At 36.3% G+C, this 23,853-nt stretch overlaps 1 protein-coding gene across 1 annotated transcript in view; it reads right to left on the bottom strand.

Moving 5' to 3' along the window:
- Nucleotides 1-285: 285 nt before the first annotated feature.
- Nucleotides 286-23,853, bottom strand: part of RORB (RAR related orphan receptor B) — a 154,818-nt gene continuing 131,250 nt past the window's right edge. Inside the window, exons 5-10 of the mRNA XM_058169002.1 lie at nucleotides 18,037-18,158; nucleotides 15,941-16,073; nucleotides 15,434-15,541; nucleotides 13,633-13,743; nucleotides 12,867-12,979; nucleotides 286-11,347 (exon numbers count right to left, since the gene is read on the bottom strand). Coding sequence (XP_058024985.1) covers nucleotides 11,192-11,347; nucleotides 12,867-12,979; nucleotides 13,633-13,743; nucleotides 15,434-15,541; nucleotides 15,941-16,073; nucleotides 18,037-18,158 — 743 coding nt within the window. The 3' untranslated portion in view covers nucleotides 286-11,191. The remainder of the gene's footprint in view (nucleotides 11,348-12,866; nucleotides 12,980-13,632; nucleotides 13,744-15,433; nucleotides 15,542-15,940; nucleotides 16,074-18,036; nucleotides 18,159-23,853) is intronic.

Raw genomic sequence — 23,853 nt, 5'->3', positions numbered from 1 at the left:
AAATATTCTCTTCTATCATTCCTGAAAACAAAATTGTCTTTAGAATATTATAACTATTATAAGAATAATTGTCTTTATAATTGTCTTTTACAAATCTAACTGTAGTTGCCCCTTTATTTGTAGTGTTTCACTAACTCCTGCTTATTGATCATGTGAAAAAAAAAGCAGAATTATAGAAATTAGTTTTAAAGCTACAATAGGCACCAAACTCTTTTATCTGAAGATAAGGCTTGATTCAATTACAAAGGACACCCATTCCAGAATAATTTCTTATATAGTTTTTTTTTAATTTTGTTCAGCATTAAAGAAAGAAACTTCATTAACATTGATTGTCATTTACAGAAAACATTCAAAAATCATGAGTGCATTATTATGGAATGCTAACAGTATTGAACTAATAACTTACAGGACATAAAATAAGACAAAAAGCTAATACATTCTAAAGAAATATAAAATCTTTTAAAAACTTCAATGGGGGAGGGTGGGGGATGCTGGTCCTAAAACATTTGTAAGAAAAAAAATGGTCACTTTCTAAATAAATCAGGCTGTAGTTTGCTTGTTTTTTTTTTATTACTCACATTCACATAAATATTAAACAAGGGAGAAAGCAGAGAGAGAGAGAGAGAGAAAGAGAAAGAGAGAGAGAGGTCAGAAAGAAACTGCAGATATCAAACAAATATTATGTCACCTGTTTATTCTGCATCTACAGGCCAATAAGTATTATCAATATTATACAATTAAATTTCATGGGAAAAATTAATATTGAGATTATGAAGTGCATTCCTCTAGATTTTTTTTCCTGTGCCAATTTTTAGGCAATAACACAAATTTGATGGGTTGTTTTTTTTTTAACCCAAACAGTGGCAATTAATGTTTGATCAAAATGGAGAACTATCCATACAGGGAGATAACTTAAACCTACAACAATGATAGCTACATCCAAGCACCAAATAATTTTTGGCTCCAACAGCACAATCAGAGATGTTAATATCTCACTTCGCTTTAATAAACGTTACTGGAAATAGAATAAAAAATATTAAAGTTCTGAAACTTGGAAGTATATGAAAATCAGTTTATCTCATCATTCTAAAAGCAAGGAAGCATTTCAAGGGATTTATTTTTTTTTTCCAAAAAATATTAGAAAGTTTTATTTAATCTAAATATAGTTTTTTTTTTAAAATAAATTGGTCATCATAAAATGCTACCCATGAAAAGTCAATTTAGGTAACCGGCAAAGGCAGCCTAAATCATATGTATTTTTGTTCCCATCTGCTTTTCTTTCACAGCTGTTCAGACCCGAGAGGTATTTTTCCCCATTAAAATCCTTCAAATATTATTTGGAGAAGGTCAGTTATGGCTTCATTTTTCAGCTACAGAGTGATCTGACCTCAGACTGAAATAACAAATGAAAAAAAAATGTACAAAAATATTTTAGTTCATTTGAGAGAAAACTTCATTTCGGCTAATTTACACTGGAAGGGTTTGTGGGAAGACAGGAACTGTCATCCGTGAGAAGGTTTTCCTGTCCAAATCTGACTGAACCGAATCGGGATCGGCCCAGGAATTGAGTGTTCAAACTCTTTTTCTGACAGCTAGATCTCTGTAGGAAAACTTCTCAAAGGATTTGCCCATAGAGTATACTGTCTAGAAATATAAGTCAGCAATTATTTTGCAAATGGGATTTTCTATTCCATTAGGTATTTTCCAATTTGCATTACTTGAAATAGGATTTACTGACAACTCTTCCCACCCTCCCTGTTATAAAACAGGAATATGACACTAAACACCAAGACTGTTCCAAAGGCTTTATCTATTACAATCAGTTTCCATAAAAAAACTGAGAAGTACATTACACTCATAGGAAGCAAGTACATAATTTGCTCTTTGATGTTATTTTTTTTCCTTAAAAAAGCATTACAAAGTCTTATGCTTAAACACAGACATAGAAAAAAAAACCCAACAGTGTATTTAACTGTCCCAAAGATTATTTACAGGGAAAAAAATTACAGAGACAGCATACATAGTATTAGATCTTCTGCCAGTATATATTAAAAGTAATTCCATTTGAAAAAATATTGTATTTGTCTTCTACATTTCTACAATACATACTCAGGCTTTATTGTTGTATATGTGTGTGATTTTTTTTTCAGTGTTGAACAAATGAGGCAGATATTAAAAGTTGGATGATAAGCACAGAGTTTCTGCAGATATTTAAATTCCTAATGTATGTAAATTGCCTCTCATGTACAGCCAGAATAAGTTAGTTCTTTAAAGGTAGTCACACAAAAATAGCTTTTTGCATTATTTTTTTCAACAGTTCCCTTTCGGGTGATGCCCATACCTGGAAAAAGGTTTTTTTTTTTTTTTTTTTTAAGGAAAAGCTCAATTTTAAAAAAACAAAAAACCAACTGAAATGGCAAAGCTATCATGGAATTTTTTGGGGGAAATCAATGGTTTTGTTGTGAATACTCTCATGTGCCAGAAAAGATGAGAGCTCCTGGTTCAGCCACATTTCAAAGAAAATCCAGTAATGACATGTCATGTTTTATGACTGTCGAAAGGCAGAGCCTGACTTGAATGAAGGGATGGCATGATATCACTGCCAAAATCAATAAAAGAAATTGTCCCCGAATAATATTACATAGCCTGAATGAGGCGGAGGAAATGGGTTATACCACTTCAGGATTGCCAAATAAGACCGAGTCTTCTATTCATTTTTGCTCCAAAAGACACATTAGAGCTTATTTTTTGGTTAGGTCTTATTTTGGGGAAAATACGGTACTAAATGCATCCACCTGGCTGACAATCTTAACCCGGGGCTTATTTTGGGGGTAGGACTTATATTATGAGCAGCCTGAAAAATCATGCTAGGACTTATTTTCCTTTTGTTAACCATCTCAACTTATGTATTAGTATGCTTTGAAAGAATGCATAGCTTTTCAATAAGAAACGGATATAGCCTTCAGATTTAGGCAGGTATCTGATGCAAAGGCTATCAAAATAGTAAAAAAATCTAACTTTTTAAAATTGCATGAATTCTGAATTCTGGAGAAGGAACCCAAACCTACTATCCTTACTAGCCCTGGCAGAATCCACTGCTAGCAGAATATTGTAAAGTATTCCTTTTCTGTGCAATAGAGGAGATGGCTTAGGGCAAATGTGAATGCCTCAGAAAAATAATGCAAAAAGCATTCCTAGGAAAAAAATGATATTCTAAAGCATCGCACCATTCCTACCCAGTGTTTTAAATGGGGTTCAGAAAGCTCAATATATTTCAGTTGTGCTTTATTTATAATGGCCACAAGTGCAATCATTGTATCTCTATGTCTCCTGTAGACTTATAGGTTGTGCTCTGAGATAAAGAGAAATATATCTGCTATGCCATTTGATGGCTTTCCAGAATAAGTGCAGGAGCAGATTCCCATCGCCAAAAGAGGAATGCTTGGTTTGCTTGATGGAACTTCAAAAGATTGTAGAACATCTTATGACACAGGTTTTGCCTGATTCAGACATTGAAGTAATACATTGAAAAGACACAATCATAGTGCATTTGAGCCTTAGAAGTTGGCATATTAATCTATTTTGCTTTGATTCTTTAGGTCAGGAATTTAATCAAAGACAAATATAAGTGCTTTTTTTAAAAAATAAGCCGTTTTAATAAGATAAAATCTTTGAATTTTATCTTCAGGATAAAATCTGTTCTTTACACCAACCTAACTTTATCAATCATTCAGATTTCTGCTTCTGGAATAACAAAGAGTCCAATGAGGCAATATAATTTAAATATATCCAAGATAATAACTTCTTAAATTACTCCTTTTGCTGCTGAACATGTTTGAATTGCCATTTTTACTTACATAAAACTTCTCTGTCTTTTTAGAAAGAAGCATACATTCCCCCTCAACCAATAGCAGTATCTTCAGTCATATTAACAGCTCCATCTTTCAAAAATGACCTAACAGAATGCCAAAATAACAAACCAATACAGATATAACTACAGTAGATGATTTTTTCTCTCTCGCTGAAAGTTTATAGACGACAACGTGCAAAACAAACATTTTCTGCAAATATGCTTACAAAAAAGAATTTTCAGATTTTATTGCTGCTATATCCAATTTTTTTACTCATCTTATGAGTGGTGGTACCACTGGGATGAGGAAAATAAACAAAGTATTACATTTCAGGGTACTAAATTCACTGTATGCAGTTCTAGTCTCATGGCCTGTAGTGATGCTGGAAAGAATTTTTTGGATCACCACATAGTCCTCCAAAATATTTGTGCGTTTCTTTATTCTTTTTATGTAAACTGAAAGGATGGATTTTTTTTGTTTCTTTTAAAATTCTTTTAAAATTAATGTATGAGCACAATCAGTCCATGTCACTATACATTCAGATTGCTGTTTTTAAAGAAAGTTCTGGAAGTTACCACCGGAGAAATATTATCGGAATCTTTTAAATAAGGAGAAACAACTATTTTGAGGGTAAAAGGGTAATTTTGAGAATTAGGTATATGGAAGAGTTTTCCAAGTGTAGGAATATTTGAATAATGAAACAGTTTCTTCAAGAAGATAACAGAATCTTTTCATATTCTTAGTGTTATCAAGGCTGAAAATTAGATTATGTACATGTAATTCAAATTCATTTTATAAGATATGAATCTCTAGTGTCCTGCTTTGTGAATGCATTTATAGTTGTGCAAGTTTTGGGAGGAGGTGGTCCCACAGATAGGATGAGGAAAACCCCCTGTAATTTGTATTACATATTTCAGATGCCCTTCCTTCCTTCCTTCCTTCCTTCCTTCCTTCCTTCCTTCCTTCCTTCCTTCCTTCCTCCCTCCCTCCCTCCCTCCCTCCCTCCCTCCCTTCAAAATTACTTAATAACAACATATCCCTCTTGCTCTATATTTACCTCATTTAAAAATCAAAGTGAGTAGTAGCAACCAAATGAATTTGTTTTCTTCTTTATCTTTCCTTCGTGTTGAAGTTAGTTTTTTAGAACAGGGTTAGTTTGTGAGGAATATACTAAATGAATTTAGAGAGGGTGGGGGTGTTAAAGTTTTATTTTATTCACATAAGAGACATGGTAAGCTATTTAAATAAGGACATTTTAAAATAATGGAGGGTATTATGTTTACAATATTTTTATATGGTATGTGGAATTCCACATTTAAGAACACATTTTACAGTATTTCCCTATTGAGGTTCTATCACCTGCTTTAAAATGTACTGTCATTTATTTTGTTTGTTAGATTTATATCTCACATTTTCTCCACCAGGTCAAAATGAACTAATGAACTTGGCCAAACCAAGAGAGAATGATTAGTCCAATCAATTTCCTATACCCAGGATAGACTTGATGCTGAGTTTGTTTGATTGCAGTCCAACAAATTAATGAGTATATCATGGGAGTTACTCTTGAAAGTTATTAATTAACTGACTAGTTAAAATAATGGATGAATTGTATAGGATAGCCAATCAATACTGAAGGGATGTTCACCTTTTATCGTTCACATTACTGTTGGTAAAACTTCACAAAGACAAGATAGTTTAAAGGAGTTTGATGAGCAAACAGCAATAGTTGTTTGTGATCTAACCTATATTAAATTATGAGCTGCAGAAAGAAAAAGGAAATATCCTGGAATATAGGAAGTTAGGAAGGAGATCGCTGTTTCATTTATCCCAGCATTATCAACACTTACTGGCTTTTACAGTAGTCCTTATGGCTATGGCAACAGTTTTTCAATTTTTTCTTGATGATCCTATTGGGTGTTTAGTGTTGGAACATTCCCCACCCCTCCCTATATATATAAATTGTGCCAAAAATATGCCAATAATTCATATTACTGTAGTTAGCCCAGAATATATTTGATATTAAAAGTAATTTTGTGTGCTGGCTATAACTGTTTTTTAAGATCATGGAAAATTTTGGATCGCCAACATGATCCATGTTAGGGATCTTTTAAAATAAGAAGGAACTATGGATACCTCCTGTCCCCACTTTTTCCAGCATTATCCTACATATTTCTCCACGTGGTAAATCAGCAAAACTATGGCGATTAACTGTTAATACATTGAAATGTTCAGAGTCCAAAACATTGATTCTAACTCATTGATCTAGATCGGGGTCTCCAACCTTGGCAACTTTAAGACTCTGGGAGTTGAAGTCCACAAGTCTTAAAGTTGTCAAGGTTGGAGACCCCTGATCTAGATTAAATCCCACATCTCACTGTTTTATAGATGATGTATGTTCAAGTAAGTGCATATACAATAGCAGTGCAATAAATCCATCTTTCTCCATCTTTCAAATCAATATTTTTTTGCCAAATGGTTTGAAATTTTTGCCTATATGCACCACAATTTGATTCCAAAGAATATACTTTAAGTTTAGAATTTTTGTGCTCCAAAGAAAAATATACAACCAGTGGTGAAGGATGCTCAAGAATAACAACAGTGAATTCAGTTTCTAACCATTCATTTCTAAAGCTGGCTTGAAAGCCTTGTCTGGGTTTTCCACATTTTGGCATCTCAATTTGCGCCTTTCCACACATTTCTAATAGTTTTTTCTCTTTCATATTAATGTCATTATATATTATTTTTTTAATAAGGTAATAATATCCCTGAGTGGCATACAGTGCAACATCTGCTTTAAGCAGTGATTGTCAATTACAAAGAGTGAAGGTTTCACAAGAAAGAAGAGGATGGTGTTAGAGTGTTTGTGGTACATCATGTGTATTGATAAGCTTATAGAAATGAGGCAAAATGGCTGGGTCATCACAGTCATACATACAATTAAGTGTCTAGAAAGTCTCAGGTTTCAACGTTTCAAGTCCATATGCATTTTACTACTGCTCCCATATTGCCGTGTCGGGACAATAACTGCACCCCAATCTACAGTTCCATATTTGTTCCATGGTGTACATAGGCTTCTCCTGTTATTTCAAAATGGAGAATCTGTCTGATTCTCCATGAAGACTTGCTGAAGAAGGCAAACATTTAATGGACCCTATACTTGATCTGGGCCCCAGGCATTCTCCACTTTTACCAATTAACCAATTTTACTAATTAAAAAAAAATCAATTCCTTCCTTCCTTCCTTCCTTCCTTCCTTCCTTCCTTCCTTCCTTCCTTCCTTCCTTCCTTCCTTCCTTCCTTTGCTTCTAAATATTGGCAGAGTGCAGAGAAATGGAATTAAAGGAACGATTAACTTGACCAGCTATTTGTGTATACGTAGCTCTCAGAATACAACAAATTTAAAGGAAGCTGCCCAATGTTTCCACAATATAGAATCAAGATGGAGTAAAAAGAAGGAAATCAAGAAGATTGTGTTAAATGAGAGTTGGAAGAGCTCAAGACCTCCCAGCCTCAAGTCCTACAAGCTCCCTAATGCAAACCAATCATCAAATATATATTGCATTTGGAAACAGCCTGGTTTAATTGAGTGTCTTCTATTACCCTGTTTTCCAGCAATTGGTAAAGTAATCTTTCCATTAGAAGGAAATATGACTCTTGGAATTAATTCTTTATACAGAGAGCCAGCAGGAGTGACATTTATACAAAATTAAGTCCCTGTAGAAGTGTAACAAGCAGTCTACATCTGTCTGCTCAGACACTGAGAATAAAGTGGCTCAGTGCTTGTACATTATCAGAATACAATATAAAGTGTTATTGCTGTCTTGGTTCCAGAACAGAAAAATCAACTGAAGAAAAAAAGGACATAATTTACTGGGACAGTGTCTCTCGTCAATCCCATTCCTTGAAGAGGAAAATCAGTAGAGTTTAAAACAAAACAAAACAGGATGTAGCACACACTGACCCAAGAAAGTTTTTTTTTTTAAATTTAGTTGCACGTCACATGGGGTTTTTTTGGGTTTTTTTTTTTTTTGGTAAGAATGGCAATATTGTGGCAGTGGCTAAGGTGCACTTTCTGCCTAGCTCTAAAAAGCACTGGGGACTTATAAGAAAAAGCAACAGGTGTCAGAATTAAACAGTTGGAAATTTATTATGGTAGTGATATTTGTGTGTGTGTGTGTGTGTGTGTGTGTGTGTGTGAGTGAGTGAGAGAGAGAGAGAGAGAGAGGGAGAGAGGGAGAGAGAGAGAGAGAGAAAGGGAGGGACGGAGGGAGGGAGAAGGAAATAGTATGTTGTTCTTCATGTCATCCTTTTGTAATGGATGACAGGCACCTAAATTAGGAGTAGTAGCTAATTAATCCCTTCTAGCAAAAAAGCTTCTGTTAGCAGAAACAAAGATGTAATTTTCAATCCCCACTGATGTTTAGAGCACTTTCAAAACCTGTAATGGATGATTTAGGGACTAACTAGCAAATTCTGAGGGATTGTATAAGAGAGAGAGAAGCTGTATTATATGAGTGGGAGTCTGCTTATGTACCTCCAAGTTTCATCTTCTTTAGATTTCTCACTACATTGTTCAGAGCTCAATGGATTAATTTAACACTTTTGGGAAGGATAGCTTCAAGAGGACTGTAAGATAATGTATTTCTGGTTCAGAAAATCAGAGGTAAAGATGTTGAATACCTTTCACAAAACACTATTTGTACCACAGCTCTGCTATATATTTCTAAAGGAAAACCTGGAGTGCAGAACGCTGGGTGTATAAAGCAATTTTAAAAGAATAGCGTTGAACATTGTAATCCGTAGAGAACGTTAATGTCAGAAGCTCAAAAGAATAACTTTGTAGGGTGGCAGACTTCTGAATGCAGGTGGAATGCAAAATAATGGAAGTATTCTATAGTTCTCTCAATTTTTAAGAAGTTAAGACAAGTGCAATAATGAAGGCCCAATTATGAAGGATGGGAGGACTTGTGTCTTTGTAAGACCTTTAATAACTGTACATGAAAACTTCTGAAGCGTGAATCTGAATCCTAAAGGAGTCATTCAAAAGTATAGGTTTGAAGAACCCAAGAGAAAGAGAGTGATGGTAGGGAGAAGACAATTTTATTGTGCCTGTTTATAAATTCCCCTTTAAAATTCTTGGGAGATGGAAGAACATTTTAATAGAAAGTCTTCTGGAACTAAGGAGTAAAATTTTGTAGAACAATCATTTTCCTATTAACCAAGACTCATTTGTAGGGGGGAAAAGACCTAAAGGCTGAGCTTCAACTTTATTGCACATTAGACACTAATCAACTAGAGCTCTGGATGTGAAATGAACCAATGAAAAAGATATTGATCCAAAGGTTGCAGTATAGTGATATAATGGTGATACATATGAGAAATTTGCACTCTCACAAAAGATCCTAGCTGGTGACTGGATGGCCTTGTGACTTTTACTTCATTCTTCAAAGCTATTTCTTACTGGACTTGCTCTAATGGCCCTTGAAGGATAACAGAGCAAACTAAATCTCTAATTGTTCCTGTTTCAGGAAAGATTAACAAAATAAATTATCTGGTCTGCACAAAACAAATGTACTGTTTGGGATGCTGTATGTTGTACTCTGCAATTTGAATACTTGATTGGTAATATATTTGATAATAGTATGGTTAGTATAGATTTCAGCTCTATCACTGATGAAAAGAAAAATCTCCCGTTAATTTTCTCTCTGTCCATTTGAATTATCCAGACAAGGCTTTGGCACCAATTACACAACTCTGACTTTTCATTCACTGGCTGAGTACGCATAAACATTATATACAAATTGATCAGAAACGTTACCATCTTGTCATTATATATGGATGGCAGAGCAAAATCTACTTGCCCAACATAAACCTAACACATTACAAAGAGAAATTTAAAAATACAGGAGAACGTCCTTAAAAATAGGGATCTTATTTTATGCTACAAGTGTGCATGTGTGTGTGTGTGTGTACATTCCTTATATATATATATATATATATATATGTATGTATATAAGTGTATAGTATTTGGTACATTTCAGGGATGGCTAACAGTTGACTCATAAAGCAATACCTCTCTTTAGTGGTATGGTCAAATGTGAATTAAATCTTGATTAAAATATTGCCTGCAATTTTATTCAAAGAGGGGGAAAAATGGTTGTTCAACTGAAGTTTAGGTGGTGCCCCTCTGTGTATGAGAGATTTCATATTGCATCTCCTTTTTTAAAATTTTATTTTATAAATAACCCCCTAGATTAGTGTTGCTCAACCTTGGCCATTTCCAGAGGTATGGACTTCAACTGCCAGAATTCTTATCAATGGCCATGCTGGCAGGGGAATTCTGGGAGTTGAAGTCCACATACCTAGAAATGGCCAATGTTGGGAAACACTGCCCTGGATGATTCAGTTTTATTAGAATTTATAGTGGAGAGGTGATCGAATGGTGTGTAAAAATATTTTCCTGGTTCTAAACATGGTCTAAAGGATAGAACAGGTTGAAAAGTATGAACGTTGGCTGTCCCTGATATATACTGCTCATAGACAAACAGGATATGAAGTTTCCCCATGTGTCAGAGAATACATATGGGACTTCAATATTCCAGATTTTTCCTTATTGCCCCTCCTCCCCAGGTTAACACATAGGGTAATGGACAATCCCCAACCATCTTTGTATACTGAGTAGGGAAAAAGCGATAGAGCAAGACATGAAATACTCACTCTACTGCTTTGAAATGTGCTTTGTCCACTCTTGTGCCAAGAATTCAGGGAAAGCGGGGCCTTTTAAGTCTGTATGAAGCCCTCAATGCATTGATGCCGCACACACAAAGGGAAAGTCCATGACTTTTTGCATACACATACACACCTGTTTCCAAGACAGTTACAAATTGCCACATGCATTTAACTAGCTAAAACATAGAAATAGGTAAGCCTAGTTTAGTGAATTTTCCTTAAATTATATTTGACTAAACAGAGTAATGTTGCAAATTACTCCTCTGCTTTCTTTTATATCTACAATAAACATCTATAAACAGTGGTCTCCCAGAACATAGCCCCAATAAAATAAAAATAAACAATAAAGATCACACCCAGTATTCTATACTTGCAATTTTCTGGTCAGTTAAAAATTTAAAAAGGAAAAAAAATTAACAAAAAAAAGAGAAACCAAAGAGGCTCCAGTCAGGAGTGCATATTTACATTCTTCAAACTGTAGCGGTGAAAAATAATTCTATTAAGTGCAGGACATTCCTAGGTTTGCAGTAGTGACAAGTTTTAAAAAAAGTCTTCATGACAACAATTCTTTTGTCTGATCAGCGATGCATTCCAGGAGCTTTCACTTTCCCTTCACTTGCAACCAGTGGTAGAATCTGGATTGAACAGTTCCTTGTATAACGGAGGAAAAAGTGTGTTCACTATATCAGGATGAGATTGTTTAAATACCTGCAGTTTTTCTCCATGCAGGTTGCAAAGTGCAGTAATGGTTGGTGTCTTGGCTACTAACTGGAAGGCAGACAGAGAAAGATAAACCAAGAATTTTTTTTATTCCAAATCAAAGAGTGCATAAATGCATATTTTCAAATTCTTCCAACATTGGTTTTTTTTTTAACTTTTAAAAACATGGCAGTAGAATTTAATTTGGCGCTGCTTAATAAAATTGCTGACTTTTCTTTGCCAACTGAAGCTAAAGCCATATGTTAAACAGTTCATAAAAAAACACGCGTTGCTTGAAAACATTTAAATCACTAAAATAAATTTTAGGAAACCAAAGATTAGCTAAAGTCAATTTTAGGGAAGAAAAAGTGACTTGCTAGAAAGAACTTCTATGACAGACATCCTGATTAATTAATCAGTTAAGGCCTTCTTAATACACTCGAGAAGCTTAAGCAGGAAAACTCAAATGGAAACACCTCATTTTAAGGTGAATGTCTGTTTCTCCCATGAGAGAGTAGCTCCTTCCATTTAGCAGGAGAAAAATTTGCAGCAGTGACATCATCAGTTCTGAGGGGAGCCAGAAGCAAGATGACTTTTGGGGACCCCCTTGCCTGGCTGGGCCAACAATGTGCTTACTCAACTTTCAATACTTTTTTCCCACTTGCATAATCTCCTCCTCTTCCTCACATCTCTACACCTGTCAAGGAGATGTGGTAAACCTACAAGTTTATCTAACTGTAGAAGAATAAATTTACACTGCAGTCAAGGCTGCTTCTTGGAGCAGCTTTTGAAAGTAACTTTTCCTTCAAAGTTTAGTAGTAAGCCTAACCAATCAAACACTGCCTTTGGGAGAGGAGAGCCAATGAAGGCATTGGTTAGAGAAGGACCTTGCAGAGAAGATCCTCTGTAATTTGTTGTTTGTCTACCGTGGGTGCTTCTGAGCTGCAGAGGAATTCCAGCTACACATGTCCAATTATGACATCTGCTCTTCCAAATGTACCTAATAAAGGCCCATAAATATAGTGGGAAATAGTTTGTTATAAGTAACCTGCTGTTTAAGCAAGCTTCCCCATGGAAGTCTATATACCTGCAGGCCAAACCAGTGGTGGGTTTCAAATTTTTTTACTACCGGTTCTGTGGGCATGGCTTGGTGGGCATGGTGTGGCTTGGTGGGCATGGCAAGGGAAGGATACTGTAAAATCTCCATTCCCACCTGACTCCAGGGGAAGGTTACTGCAAAATCAGCATTCCCTCCCGATCAGCTGGGACTCGGGAGGCAGAGAATAGATGAGGGTGAGGCCAGTCAGAATTTTTACTACCGGTTCTCCGAATTACTCAAAATTTCCGCTACTGGTTCTCCAGAACTGGTCAGAACCTGCTGAAACCCACCTCTGCTGCAGGCCTATACTTTCCTTTGATGTCATAGACAATGCTTTTCCAAGTAAATCTGGGAATCATTACATCTGAGTAACTGCTTTTTTTACTGGGGAAAACTGCCATTACAAATGAGGGAAAGCAAATATCCTAGTATAGTTGTATTTTTAGACATTGGTTTCTCAGTGAATGTCATTTTGTATTGATGCTCTACCTTTGCCAAAGTCTCATCATCAAGATGATTCTTCTGAATCACATGTTGAAGTGCAAAATAAATCTTTTCCTGAAGTTTCTGGACCTTCCTTGGTTCTAAGAGCCAAGCTCGATCTGGTCAAACAAGACAACAAAATTAAAATAAGCATAAACATACATCATTAAAAGGTAGAAAGGAGATTCATGGTAATTAGTTTAATTTTCAGCAACGTAATATCTCAAGTTTGTGAAGGAAGTGCACTCATTCAGTTTCAAATCAAAATCTAATTACTTTGAATTAAACAAATGATGGATTTCCATTTTGATGTGAAATCCTCAATGTACTTCTCTAATGGACCAATCTATTAATGCCATAATTGTGCCATGCAATGTTATCATTTCTAAAGGAACATAGTTTATGATTCAGAAGTTGATCTATAAATTTAAAGGACATTGAATTTAAAGAATTTTCCAAGGAAGAGATATTGACAAACTACCTCCAGGTAACTATCTGTCCAGTTCACTCTCATCATGTTGAGGGTTCCAGAGCTACAAAAAAAATGAGATCTGTAGGATGCTCAACAATGAGATTTTTCTGGGCCTAGCTTCTGAATTTTTAACATATACCACATTGAAAACAAAACACAAAACACAATCCAGGCTTCCTTAATTAAGTTAACATGCCTACATGGGTGATGCAGTACAGGATGAGAAAGACTGACAGTGGTACATTTTGAACACAGGATGAGTTTAAAAAAAAAAAAGGAAAATCAGTTGCAGGAAATCACCTGGTGATATCAGAACAGCAGATGAAAACAAGGCAATTTCTTCCTCAGTCAGCTGCAATGAACACAAGTTCTTTGCAAAGTCAAATGCTTCATTCACAAGGTCATCAGAACCTACAAGCAACATAGATAACCAAGTCAAGTTATGGAAATACTTTCTGAGTGTGTATAAGATTTATACAGCTCAACTATTAAGCACCATTGTCAAGTTATTACCCAGCCTCGTACATGAAATTTCTGGGTATGAGTTTGATAGTAGCAAGATAGAATCTCATACGCACATGCTTCAATTGGTTAAGCTTGTATACTTTAAGAGATCTAGGCTTACATTCAGCTCTATCATCAAGTGGTGAGATTCAACTGGTGTAACAACTGGTTTGCTGAGCACGTGCTTCGCTGATCATTGGAGCTACCGGTTTGCCTGAACTAGTCCAAACCAGCTGAATCCTACCCCTGGCTCTATCAACAGACTCAATCGTTCTCAGTCCTGGCTCCACTCAAGGGAGTCACATGAACTATGAGAACAATACTGGTGGGATTTCCTGTCATTTGCCCATCAATTCTGCATGCTGCTGTCTTAAAAATCCACCTCAACTTTAGAGATGGAATACCTGAAAGAGGAACTTTAGTGAACAGCTATCAGGTTTGTAATGGAGCAGCTAGTCATTCACCTATCTAAACCACTTAGGGGTATAAAGACAAATTGTGACCTGTCACTCAATTACTTATTATACATCTAATTTGCTCATTCAGTTAATATAATCTAGGTAGAAGTAATTTTCCCCTTTCAGGTTAAAAGTAAAGATAAAGGTAAAGGTTCCCCTTGCACATATATGCTAGTCATTCCTGACTCTATGGGGCGGTGCTTATCTCTGTTTCAAAGCCGAAGAGCCAGCGCTGTCCGAAGATGTCTCCATGGTCATGTGACTGGCATGACTAAACGCCAAAGGTGCACGGAACGCTGTTACCTTCCCACCAAAGGTGGTCCCTATTTTTCTACTTGCATTTTTTATGTGCTTTCGAACTGCTAGGTTGGCAGAAACTGAGACAAGTAATGGGAGCTCACCCCGTTACGCGGCACTAGGGATTCGAATCACTGAACTGCCGACCTTTCAATCAACAAGCTCAGTGTCTTAGCCACTGAGCCACCTAACCTTTCATGTTAGGTATCCACAAAAAAACTGAAGTTACTTTTTAAAACTTTCTGAACACAGTAGAATTTGTCATCTCACAAAATAACCCCTGCCCTTCCATAGGTCAGACATAAAAGCTGAGTCATGGATTTGCATCATGATGTTATGATACATGTTTGATCAACCTGCCCTCCTCATTCCTACTATGAACGCCTTGACTTCCTCACCCTAAATCTTTACACTTCTCCTTCAGTATGTATGTTTACTATCTTATACCTTAATCTTATTCTGATCTAAAATCCAAACTTGCACCTTTTCCAAATCTAGTACCAGTTTTCAGCCTGTATTTTTTTTAATAATTTGACACTAGCTCATAAATCTACGGGAGAAATGAATTTCAATTCTGCCAGATGACATAGCAAAATGTAAAATATGTAAACATGTAAAATAATTACTGAATAAACAGAGATTCAAGAACAAGAAAGTTAGTTTGCTGCTATTATATGGGATATAAACAGAATTTCCTGATAGGAACTGGATTTTAATTCTCATCTGAGAAAATAGATCTAGCAGATTCTTGGTCCCCTAAATATTGCAAATGGTGATGAACTGAAATAAATTCCAATTATTTACAAAGCCTTCAGTTTGAAAAAACAAAACAACCTGCCTACCCAAAGCCTTGAACATTTGCATTCCTCCATATTTTCCTTCAAACAAGACGGTGTTGTTGAGTGGGTTGAAGGCACGACACATTCTCACTAGAACAACTTCCAAGCAGCCTGAAATGATAACAAAAGTCCTGAAATATTACACAGAAATATCCCAAGAAGACAGTATAGCCAGTTCTGTATTGTAAAGTACTATCTCTGATATTTGATGAATGTTGTAAGAAGAGATATATTAAAGCTTTATTCTAGAAGAATATTGAGTCACATAATTTTTTAAACTTTGTCCCACTAGGATGATGATTGTTTTATTTATTAAATGTATATGCTACCTATATCACTATTGAATTGGCTTACAACATCATACTTTCAATCACGTTTTTGTGCAGCTAAATATATAGTAAGTGTAATTTTTACTAAGTGTAACAGGTCCTGTATCTTTATCTTCTTTTACTGATCACATATTAATGCTGGTTAAGTATTGTAGACTGCAATGTAAGCTCCTCCACAAACCTGATTTGAGAAGTAGAATCTGATCATTCTGACAGAGTTCCATGAAGCCCGTTATCCGTTTTGCAAATTCCACCACATACTGAATCGCATGTGTGATCTGGATTGCGCACTGCTGCCATAATGCTTCTCTTGACTTCAAGAAGAAGTCACATGAAAAAGAAGGAAATCAGAGAGAGAATGCTTTTTAAGTCAGAAATTATGCTGTTGAAAATTGGTAACAGATTGCGAAACATCTAATGTTTAATGCATCTGGCTAAGGTTCCCCCCCAAAAAAACTAAGTTCCACTCCTCCCCTGCCTCATCCACTCCCACATGGATACTGTTGGAGAATCTGTTTACCCGTTTAAATGATGTCATTGTCCCATTCATTGTGGCTCTTAGTCATTTAAAAAAATATTCTCATTCCACAATGAGGAACCTCCAGCTCCATAAAATTTGTTCACCCTTGATTTAGATTATGATCATCATGAATGGAATGGAGTGGCATGGCGTGGCGTGGCGTGGCGTAGAGTAGAGTAGAGTAGAGTAGAGTAGAGTAGAGTAGAGTAGAATAGAATAGAATAGAATAGAATAGAACAGAACAGAACAGAACAGAACAGAACAGAATAGAATAGAATAACAGAGTTGGAAAGGACCTTGTAGGTCTTCTAGTCCAACCCATTGCCTAGGTAGGAAATCCTATACCATTTCAGACAAATGGTTGTCCAAAGTCTTCTTAAAAACTTCCAGTGTGGGAGCATTCACAACTTCTGGAGTTGTTTCTTTCCTTGATTAGTTTCCACACATTGCTTCTTGTCCTGTCCTCGGGAGCTTTGGAGAATAGCTTGACTCCCTCTTCTATGTGGCAGCCCCTGAGATATTGGAACACTGGTATCATGTTACCCCTAGTCCTTCTTTTCATTAGACCAGACATACCCAATTCCAGCAACTATTCTTTATATGTTTTAGCCTCCAGTCCCTTAATCATCTTTGTTGCTCTTTGCACTCTTTCTGGAGTCTCAACATCTTTTTTAAATTGTGGTGACCAAAACTGGATGCCGTATTCAAAGCATTAAAAAGTGGTACTAACCACTCCACGTGATCTTGAGTTTATCCCAAGTGAAATGATTTGAACCCTTGGATGTTTAATAGGTCCCTGTTTTGTTTAATGAAGGTGTCAGCTTCACTCTCATCATGCTTATATTGCTAGTACTTTGATTCCAATCACCATCTTCTCTAGAAGGGTATACCCATAATACAAGAAAGGAATACCCCTCCTTAATTAAATCCAGGAATGGTTTTTGAGCAAGTCTGGGTTTTAGAATATGCAGATAATACCTTAGTTCTGCCAAGTTCCTAACACAATCAAATTATCTGACTCCACTTTTGATATTTCCCCAATGAGGAAATTACAAGTGGAAATCACAAAAGAATAGAGAATTAGAAGTTCACTAGGGCACGCTTAAGTCATTGTTCTAAGTGCACATTCATCTGGAAACGTGCACAATTAAATACATGGTACTAAACATACAAATTGTGTACAGAAATCTTGAGGTAACACAAATAAGTAACAGTGCTTTCAACAGCTCATAGAATGCCAGAGGTTATAACTATATTATAGGGTATTCGATTTGTTTAAAAACCTTTTTCTTTCCACTCTGTTTGTAGTGGTCTTATTTTCAGAGAGGGGAAAGAGGCAACTCCATTACAAGGAGGAGTTGTAGTAGTTGGGGTTTTAATCATCTCCCTTACAATAAAAGATGAATGAGAAAGGGATGTTTGCTGTACCTACAATAAGTATTGTGTAGAGAAAATCAAGTTAGTGCCTCGGATCATCCAATAAATTAAATTCAGGTAATATAAGGGGAAGGTTTTCTTTTTGCCCCCACACAGCACAAGTAAACTGCAGAAACAGAACTGAGGGTAAGTACTCAAAGTGACAGACACAACAGGTTAGCACAAAAAATTAGATGGAGATTAGGAAGTTTGCTCCATCTTTTAAAACATCCAATTTTGCAATCACCTTAGTTATAATCATGAATTTAGAGAGGCAATGCTTTCTTTGTGGTAAGAAAGAAACAAGACATTTAATTGTTTTGGGTTTTTTTGTTTTGTACCTTGCTCTGGTATATTTTGATTTCTTCATATGTGTGGGTTTGCCAGGCTAGCTGGTGTAGTTCCTCCATTGTATACTGACACGTCTCCAAATGGGACTTAATTATATTCTGTGCAATTCGATCTAAGAGACAGGAACAAATTGGATATAACTCATAACATTTGATTTACAAATAATTATACATGTTTTATAACATAGCGTTATAATGTAGTTTTATATATCAGATCCCAGGAACAACATCAAAGCTGTCTGTCCAGAAAAGTACAATGCTAGGAACAACTAAGATTCTATGTGGAACCTCAAACAGCAAGGCCTCTGGTACAGGACTTGAGATTGAGGAAGTCACAGACCGCCCGTAATGGAGAGGAGGGAATTTACCCACACACACATACCTACATATACAAATGCGTACTTTAATCATGTCATAATATACACTGTTTGGTTAGAAAGACATGATAAAAATCAAATAAAAATATTAAATAATTTTATGAAATTTATATGTGGATGACTAGCATCACTGTCTTTCACCTGAACGTTTCTAGCAGTAGTTCATTGTAATGACCCAAAAGTGCTTTTTTCAAGAGGCAACTGGACTTTCTGGCTTTTCTTTGAACATGTTTCACTTCTTATCCAAGAAGCTTGGATAAGAAGCAAAATGTCTTCAAAGAAAAACCAGAAAGTCCAGTTGCCTCTTGAAATAAGTACCCTTGGGACAACCATGACCTGGATGACTGAGAATCTCCACAAACATTCATTGGAATGACTTCATTTAGTGAAATGTTACACCGACAGTCCCAAGTGATATAAGATCTTGAAGTTGGTTCATTGCGCTATCCATTCATGTATAAGTTTTGGGAAGGCATTCAGCTTATAAATGTATAATTTTGCAATCAACAGAGAATGTGATTATTATTCCCCTTTGAAATTTTCTTGGGCTAAGATAATAAAGTCAAGGATTATGAGAGATTGAAGCACTGCAACAAAGTTTCCCCCCAATAGCAGATACAAAAAACTACAACTGCGCACAAATAGTAGGACCTGTGATGTGGAGTTACATAATGTTGCTTTTTCAGCCATTTTAAATTATGGAAGAATATCTTCTTCCTGGTTAAAGTATTGGTGCTGATGAATAAGGAATAAGATATGACAAAAGTCACACAATAGTCTTGACTGAATATTTGATTGCAACAGCAATGATTGAAATGATCCATTAATTTTCATTCTTATTATGTCATGCGTTGATAGGTAGATGTTTCATTCAACTCCTTTTGCCTGGTGAGTTACTGAATTTTGCTGCTTATTGCTGAATTTTTACTATTCATGATAAAATAATTTGAGCTTTTAAGGGCTAGAAAAATAAATTCGGTATCTTTTCATCTGGATTTGATAAACAATTTACTTCTTTTTTATTGAACTTGGCAAAACAGATGACGGTGAATTGACCCTTTAGAAATGTATGCTGTGCATTCAACATACAATTACAGAATTGTAGAGATCTTTATAGGCCAATAGTGTGAGACAAGTAAACTGGGAACAATAAATCCATCAATCTTTGCTAGGTAAAACAAGGTCTTGCTCAAGACCAGGGGTAGTCAACCTTTTTATACCTACCACCCATTTTTGTATCTCTGTTAGTAGTAAAATTTTATAACCGCCACAGTAACCGTTCCACAGTAATGCGCCATGTATCATCATCTGTGCATGCCTCTCATGCATCGTGGATTGGGTTTGGGGGGAGCCGGCTACCAGCTCTGCTTGTCTGTTACAGCTGGGTGGTGTGGGGGAGATGCATGAGCTATTCTGGGACGAAGCTCTTTTGTTTGCAGTCACACTATAGCACCATTTAGTTTCACTTACGTAACATGCGGGCGATACAAATAGTATATTTTCAGAAATTTAAATTGTCACGGGGAATTTTATGAAAACATAATGAAAATGTTTTTAAATAATGTTATGAATTTTTTTTAAAAAGTCACTTAAATTTTAAAAAAAGGAAAGTGCTTCAGTATCAGACAAAATCCCTACCGCCCACCATGAAAGCTGGAACGCCCACAAGTGGGCGGTAGGGACCAGGTTGACTACCACTGCTCAAGACAGACAAGTCAGTATAATCATCAATCTTTTATTATGATCTCCTTTTAGAAGTGTACACATTAAATAAAGGGTACAAAAGTCTGTACTTCATCTACTTGTGAATCAAGATCACTTAAGCTGTTGTGGTTAGCATGTGGCCTATGATTAAAAGGGTTTTGTTTGTTTGTTTCTACAGGTCAGTCTTGATTCTGTGCAACTTCCTGGACGAGTGGTTTTCTCAGCAACATATTTGGAAACGGTTTGCTATTGCTTTCTTCTTAGGAGTTAAACAAAGTGATTGACTCAAAATCACCAAGCTGGCTTCATGCCCAAGGCAGGACTAGAACCAGGGGTGAAATGCTCCCATTTCGGACTGGATCACTTGATCTGGTAGCGATGGTGACGGGTGGTTCAGAGAGCCGGTAGCAAAAATCCCTGCCCACCCCCTGCCCCAGCTGAGCCGCGCGATCATCAGAGGTTTTTTTTTTTTTTACTTTTAAAAGCCTTTTTTCTTCGACCATTAAAAAAAAGCCTCTCATGATCGCGCAGCTCAGCTGGGATCGTCAGAACTCTTTAAAAGCCAAAGAGGTTGTAAAAAAAAAGCTTTTAAAAGCTCCTCTGGTGATCCCAGCTGAGTTGCCTGATCGCCAGAATCTTTTAAAAGCATTTTTTTACAACCTCTTTGGCTGAAGAGGTTGTTAAAAAAATGCTTTTAAAATGTCTGGCGATTAGGCAACTCAGCTGGGATTGTCAGAACCCTTTAAAAGCTTTTTTCCCTCTGATGGATCCCAGCTGAATTACCTGATCATAACAGGCTTTTAGAAGCATTTTTTTACAACTCCTTCAGCCGAAGAGGTTTTAGAAAAAATGCTTTTAAAAGTAAAAAAAAAAGAAAGTTGGCCATGCCCCCCCAGTCACATTACCCCCAAGCCACACCCACAGAACCGTTGGTAACAAATTTTACATTTCACCCCTGACTAGAACCCTATATCCCAATTTGTAATTTGATGCCTTAACCATTACACCAAACTGGCTCTTAGTGCTTAAAGTACACATACATAATGCTATAAAGTCCATATAGAAAGGAAGTTTCTCAGGTAAGTGTCAATTGACAACCAGAATATATACGACTGCCAGGAGCATTTCCATGTCATGTGAAATATATATGAACCAGATATCTGTATTATGATAGGACTGGGGTATCTAGAGCTTTTGATAGGCCTCTTACTTGGGACACTGGCTGTTGTTTGAACTGCCAGTGGATTTAGCATATATTCTATTTGCGTTACAATTGTGTCACAGAAATGACTTCCCTGAAAAGTGTTCTCTTCCAGTTTAACAGGGATTTTGCAATGTAATCATATAGGAAATGTCATTTTACAATATTAAAAAGGCGTCTATTGTCCAATTCACTTTGTGATTTATTACATTTCCAATGATTGCTAAAATTTGCACTTTATTTTGTAAGGGTGGCTTCATTCACAACAAAATGATTTGCTAGGAAAAATGGCAGGGTGTCATTTACAGTGCTGATATCACAAAGGTGAATTTAGGGAGCACATAACTTTCAAAATAACAACTCATCTCTCCTCTGATTTCAATATTTTCTTTTTCTGATACTACAATATCTTATTTTTAAGCCGGCATACTTTTCAAAAAAAAAAAAAAAGAATATCTTCAGAAGTAATTTATGACTAAGTTATCAATATTTCCGGATAATAAATGCTTGGAAATACTGGAGAGGAAGAATTAGTTAGACCAGGGGTACCCAACAGGGGTGGGTTCCACTTACCTTTACTACAGATTTGCAATGGGAATGTGTGTGCGTGATCGCTTTGCTCACACGCATGCATGCGCGTGAGCAAAGATAACGTTGGGGCAGTTAGGCAGAGCCTCACGCTGGTTTTACTACCGGTTCTATAGAACCGGACTGAACCGGGAGCAACCCACCCCTGGTCCATGAACTGGCACTGGACCGCAGCATGCTAGAAACTGGGCCTTAGAAACAGACAAAATCCCATCCGCAGGATGCAGGCAGCATGTGAAACAATGCACCCTCCGAAAACCTCTCTCCATGGAACCATTTCCTAGGTGTGGCCTAATTCCCTAAAAGGTTGGGAGCTTCTAAGTTACACTTTAAAGTATTGTAAAATAAAATATTGCTGGCTTAGTGGGAGAATCTTGATCCACAATATTCCTTATTTCTCTTTTTTATACTTCATTTTTCTCCTTTATTGGCTTTACGAAGTATCAGCTGCTCGTTTCTTAACTTTCTCATTTTTTAATTCTTGGGAAGTGTGAATGTTTTTGCCAAAGATAGTTTGCTTCTTACGAACTTCTTAGGAAGTAATTTAATTTTCTTAAATGAGCAATAATACTTCTTTTACAATCTTAAACTAGGAAACCAACACGATCACATGGGCATGGATGGAAAATCCACATTAAATAGAGTTTCATGTGTCTTTTTTATATTTGTTTAAAACAACATAAGCTTAGTCAGATTTTGAAGTGAGAAGAAATAGGCTGAAAGAGAAAGGATATAGAATTCCTTCTTTCCAACATTTATCTGATTTTTTTTTGCTGTAAGAATTTTGCTGAATTCTGTAAGAATTCAGAGAATTGACCACGCAGGTGAAAAAATTCTAGCTGAAAACGAATACATTAAAAAAATGCCACAATGAGAATATTATCTGTTTTCTATCTTACTGTCACGCTGCGTACTATGATCTTTATTGATCTCAAAATATATATGGTTTATACAATATGTAGTGTGAGATTTAGATTGTGAAAATAGTCTAAGATTAAAATATTTGAGAACAGAAAGTGGTGCAAATGAAACTTGTATGTTGAAATCATTATTTCAGTATGTGTCCATCTCATTTCCTGTCAGAGTCCCTAACAGGCCTTTTTATCAAAAGCCTTTCATTTATCTTATTTTTTTTCTCAATTCAGACTGTACACTGATAGTTGTAGAAACTTCCTAAATTAAGAAATCTAGATAGTTTATAAATTAAGTGGATGAAGGCTTTTGAAGAAAATTAAATGGTCCTGATTTTTTCAAGCATTTTGGTTAATTTTTTTAATCGTTGTTAAGTGTTAGCTGCAGTTTAATTCAATTTGATACTTCCAATTTAAATTGGTAATCATGAGTAAGGGGAGGAGATTTAGCCATGACTTAGTGATAAAAATTAAATGAAATTTCTGATGTGTCACAATACAGTTATTTTGAGAAAACACAGAATGGAACTAAACTCCTGGATAAGGTAAAGGTAAAGGTTCCCCTCGCACATATGTGCTAGTCGTTGCCGACTCTAGGGGGCGGTGCTCATCTCCGTTTCAAAGCCGAAGAGCCAGCGCTGTCTGAAGACATCTCCATGGTCATGTGGCCGGCATGACTCAATGCCAAAAGCGCACGGAACGCTGTTACCTTCCCACCAAAGGTGGTCCCTATTTTTTCTACTTGCATTTTTACGTGCTTTCAAAACTGCTAGGTTGGCAGAAGCTGGGACAAGTAATGGGAGCTCGTTACATGGCAGCACTAGGGATTCGAATCGCTGAGCTGCTGACCTTTCGATCGACAAGCTCAACGTCCTAGCCCCTGAGCCACCACGTCCCTAACTCCTGGATACATAAGGTTAAAAAAAGAAGAAGTAATTTAGAACGCGGGGACTATATTTTTAACAATGGTAGATTCTATTGGCTACAGTTCTACCTCTTCTGAAGTGAATGGGATCATGCCATCTCC

Source organism: Ahaetulla prasina, chromosome 2 (assembly GCF_028640845.1).
Source record: "Ahaetulla prasina isolate Xishuangbanna chromosome 2, ASM2864084v1, whole genome shotgun sequence".
In the NCBI taxonomy this organism is placed as follows: Eukaryota; Metazoa; Chordata; class Lepidosauria; order Squamata; family Colubridae; genus Ahaetulla; species Ahaetulla prasina.
This window is presented reverse-complemented; position numbering and strand designations above follow the sequence as displayed.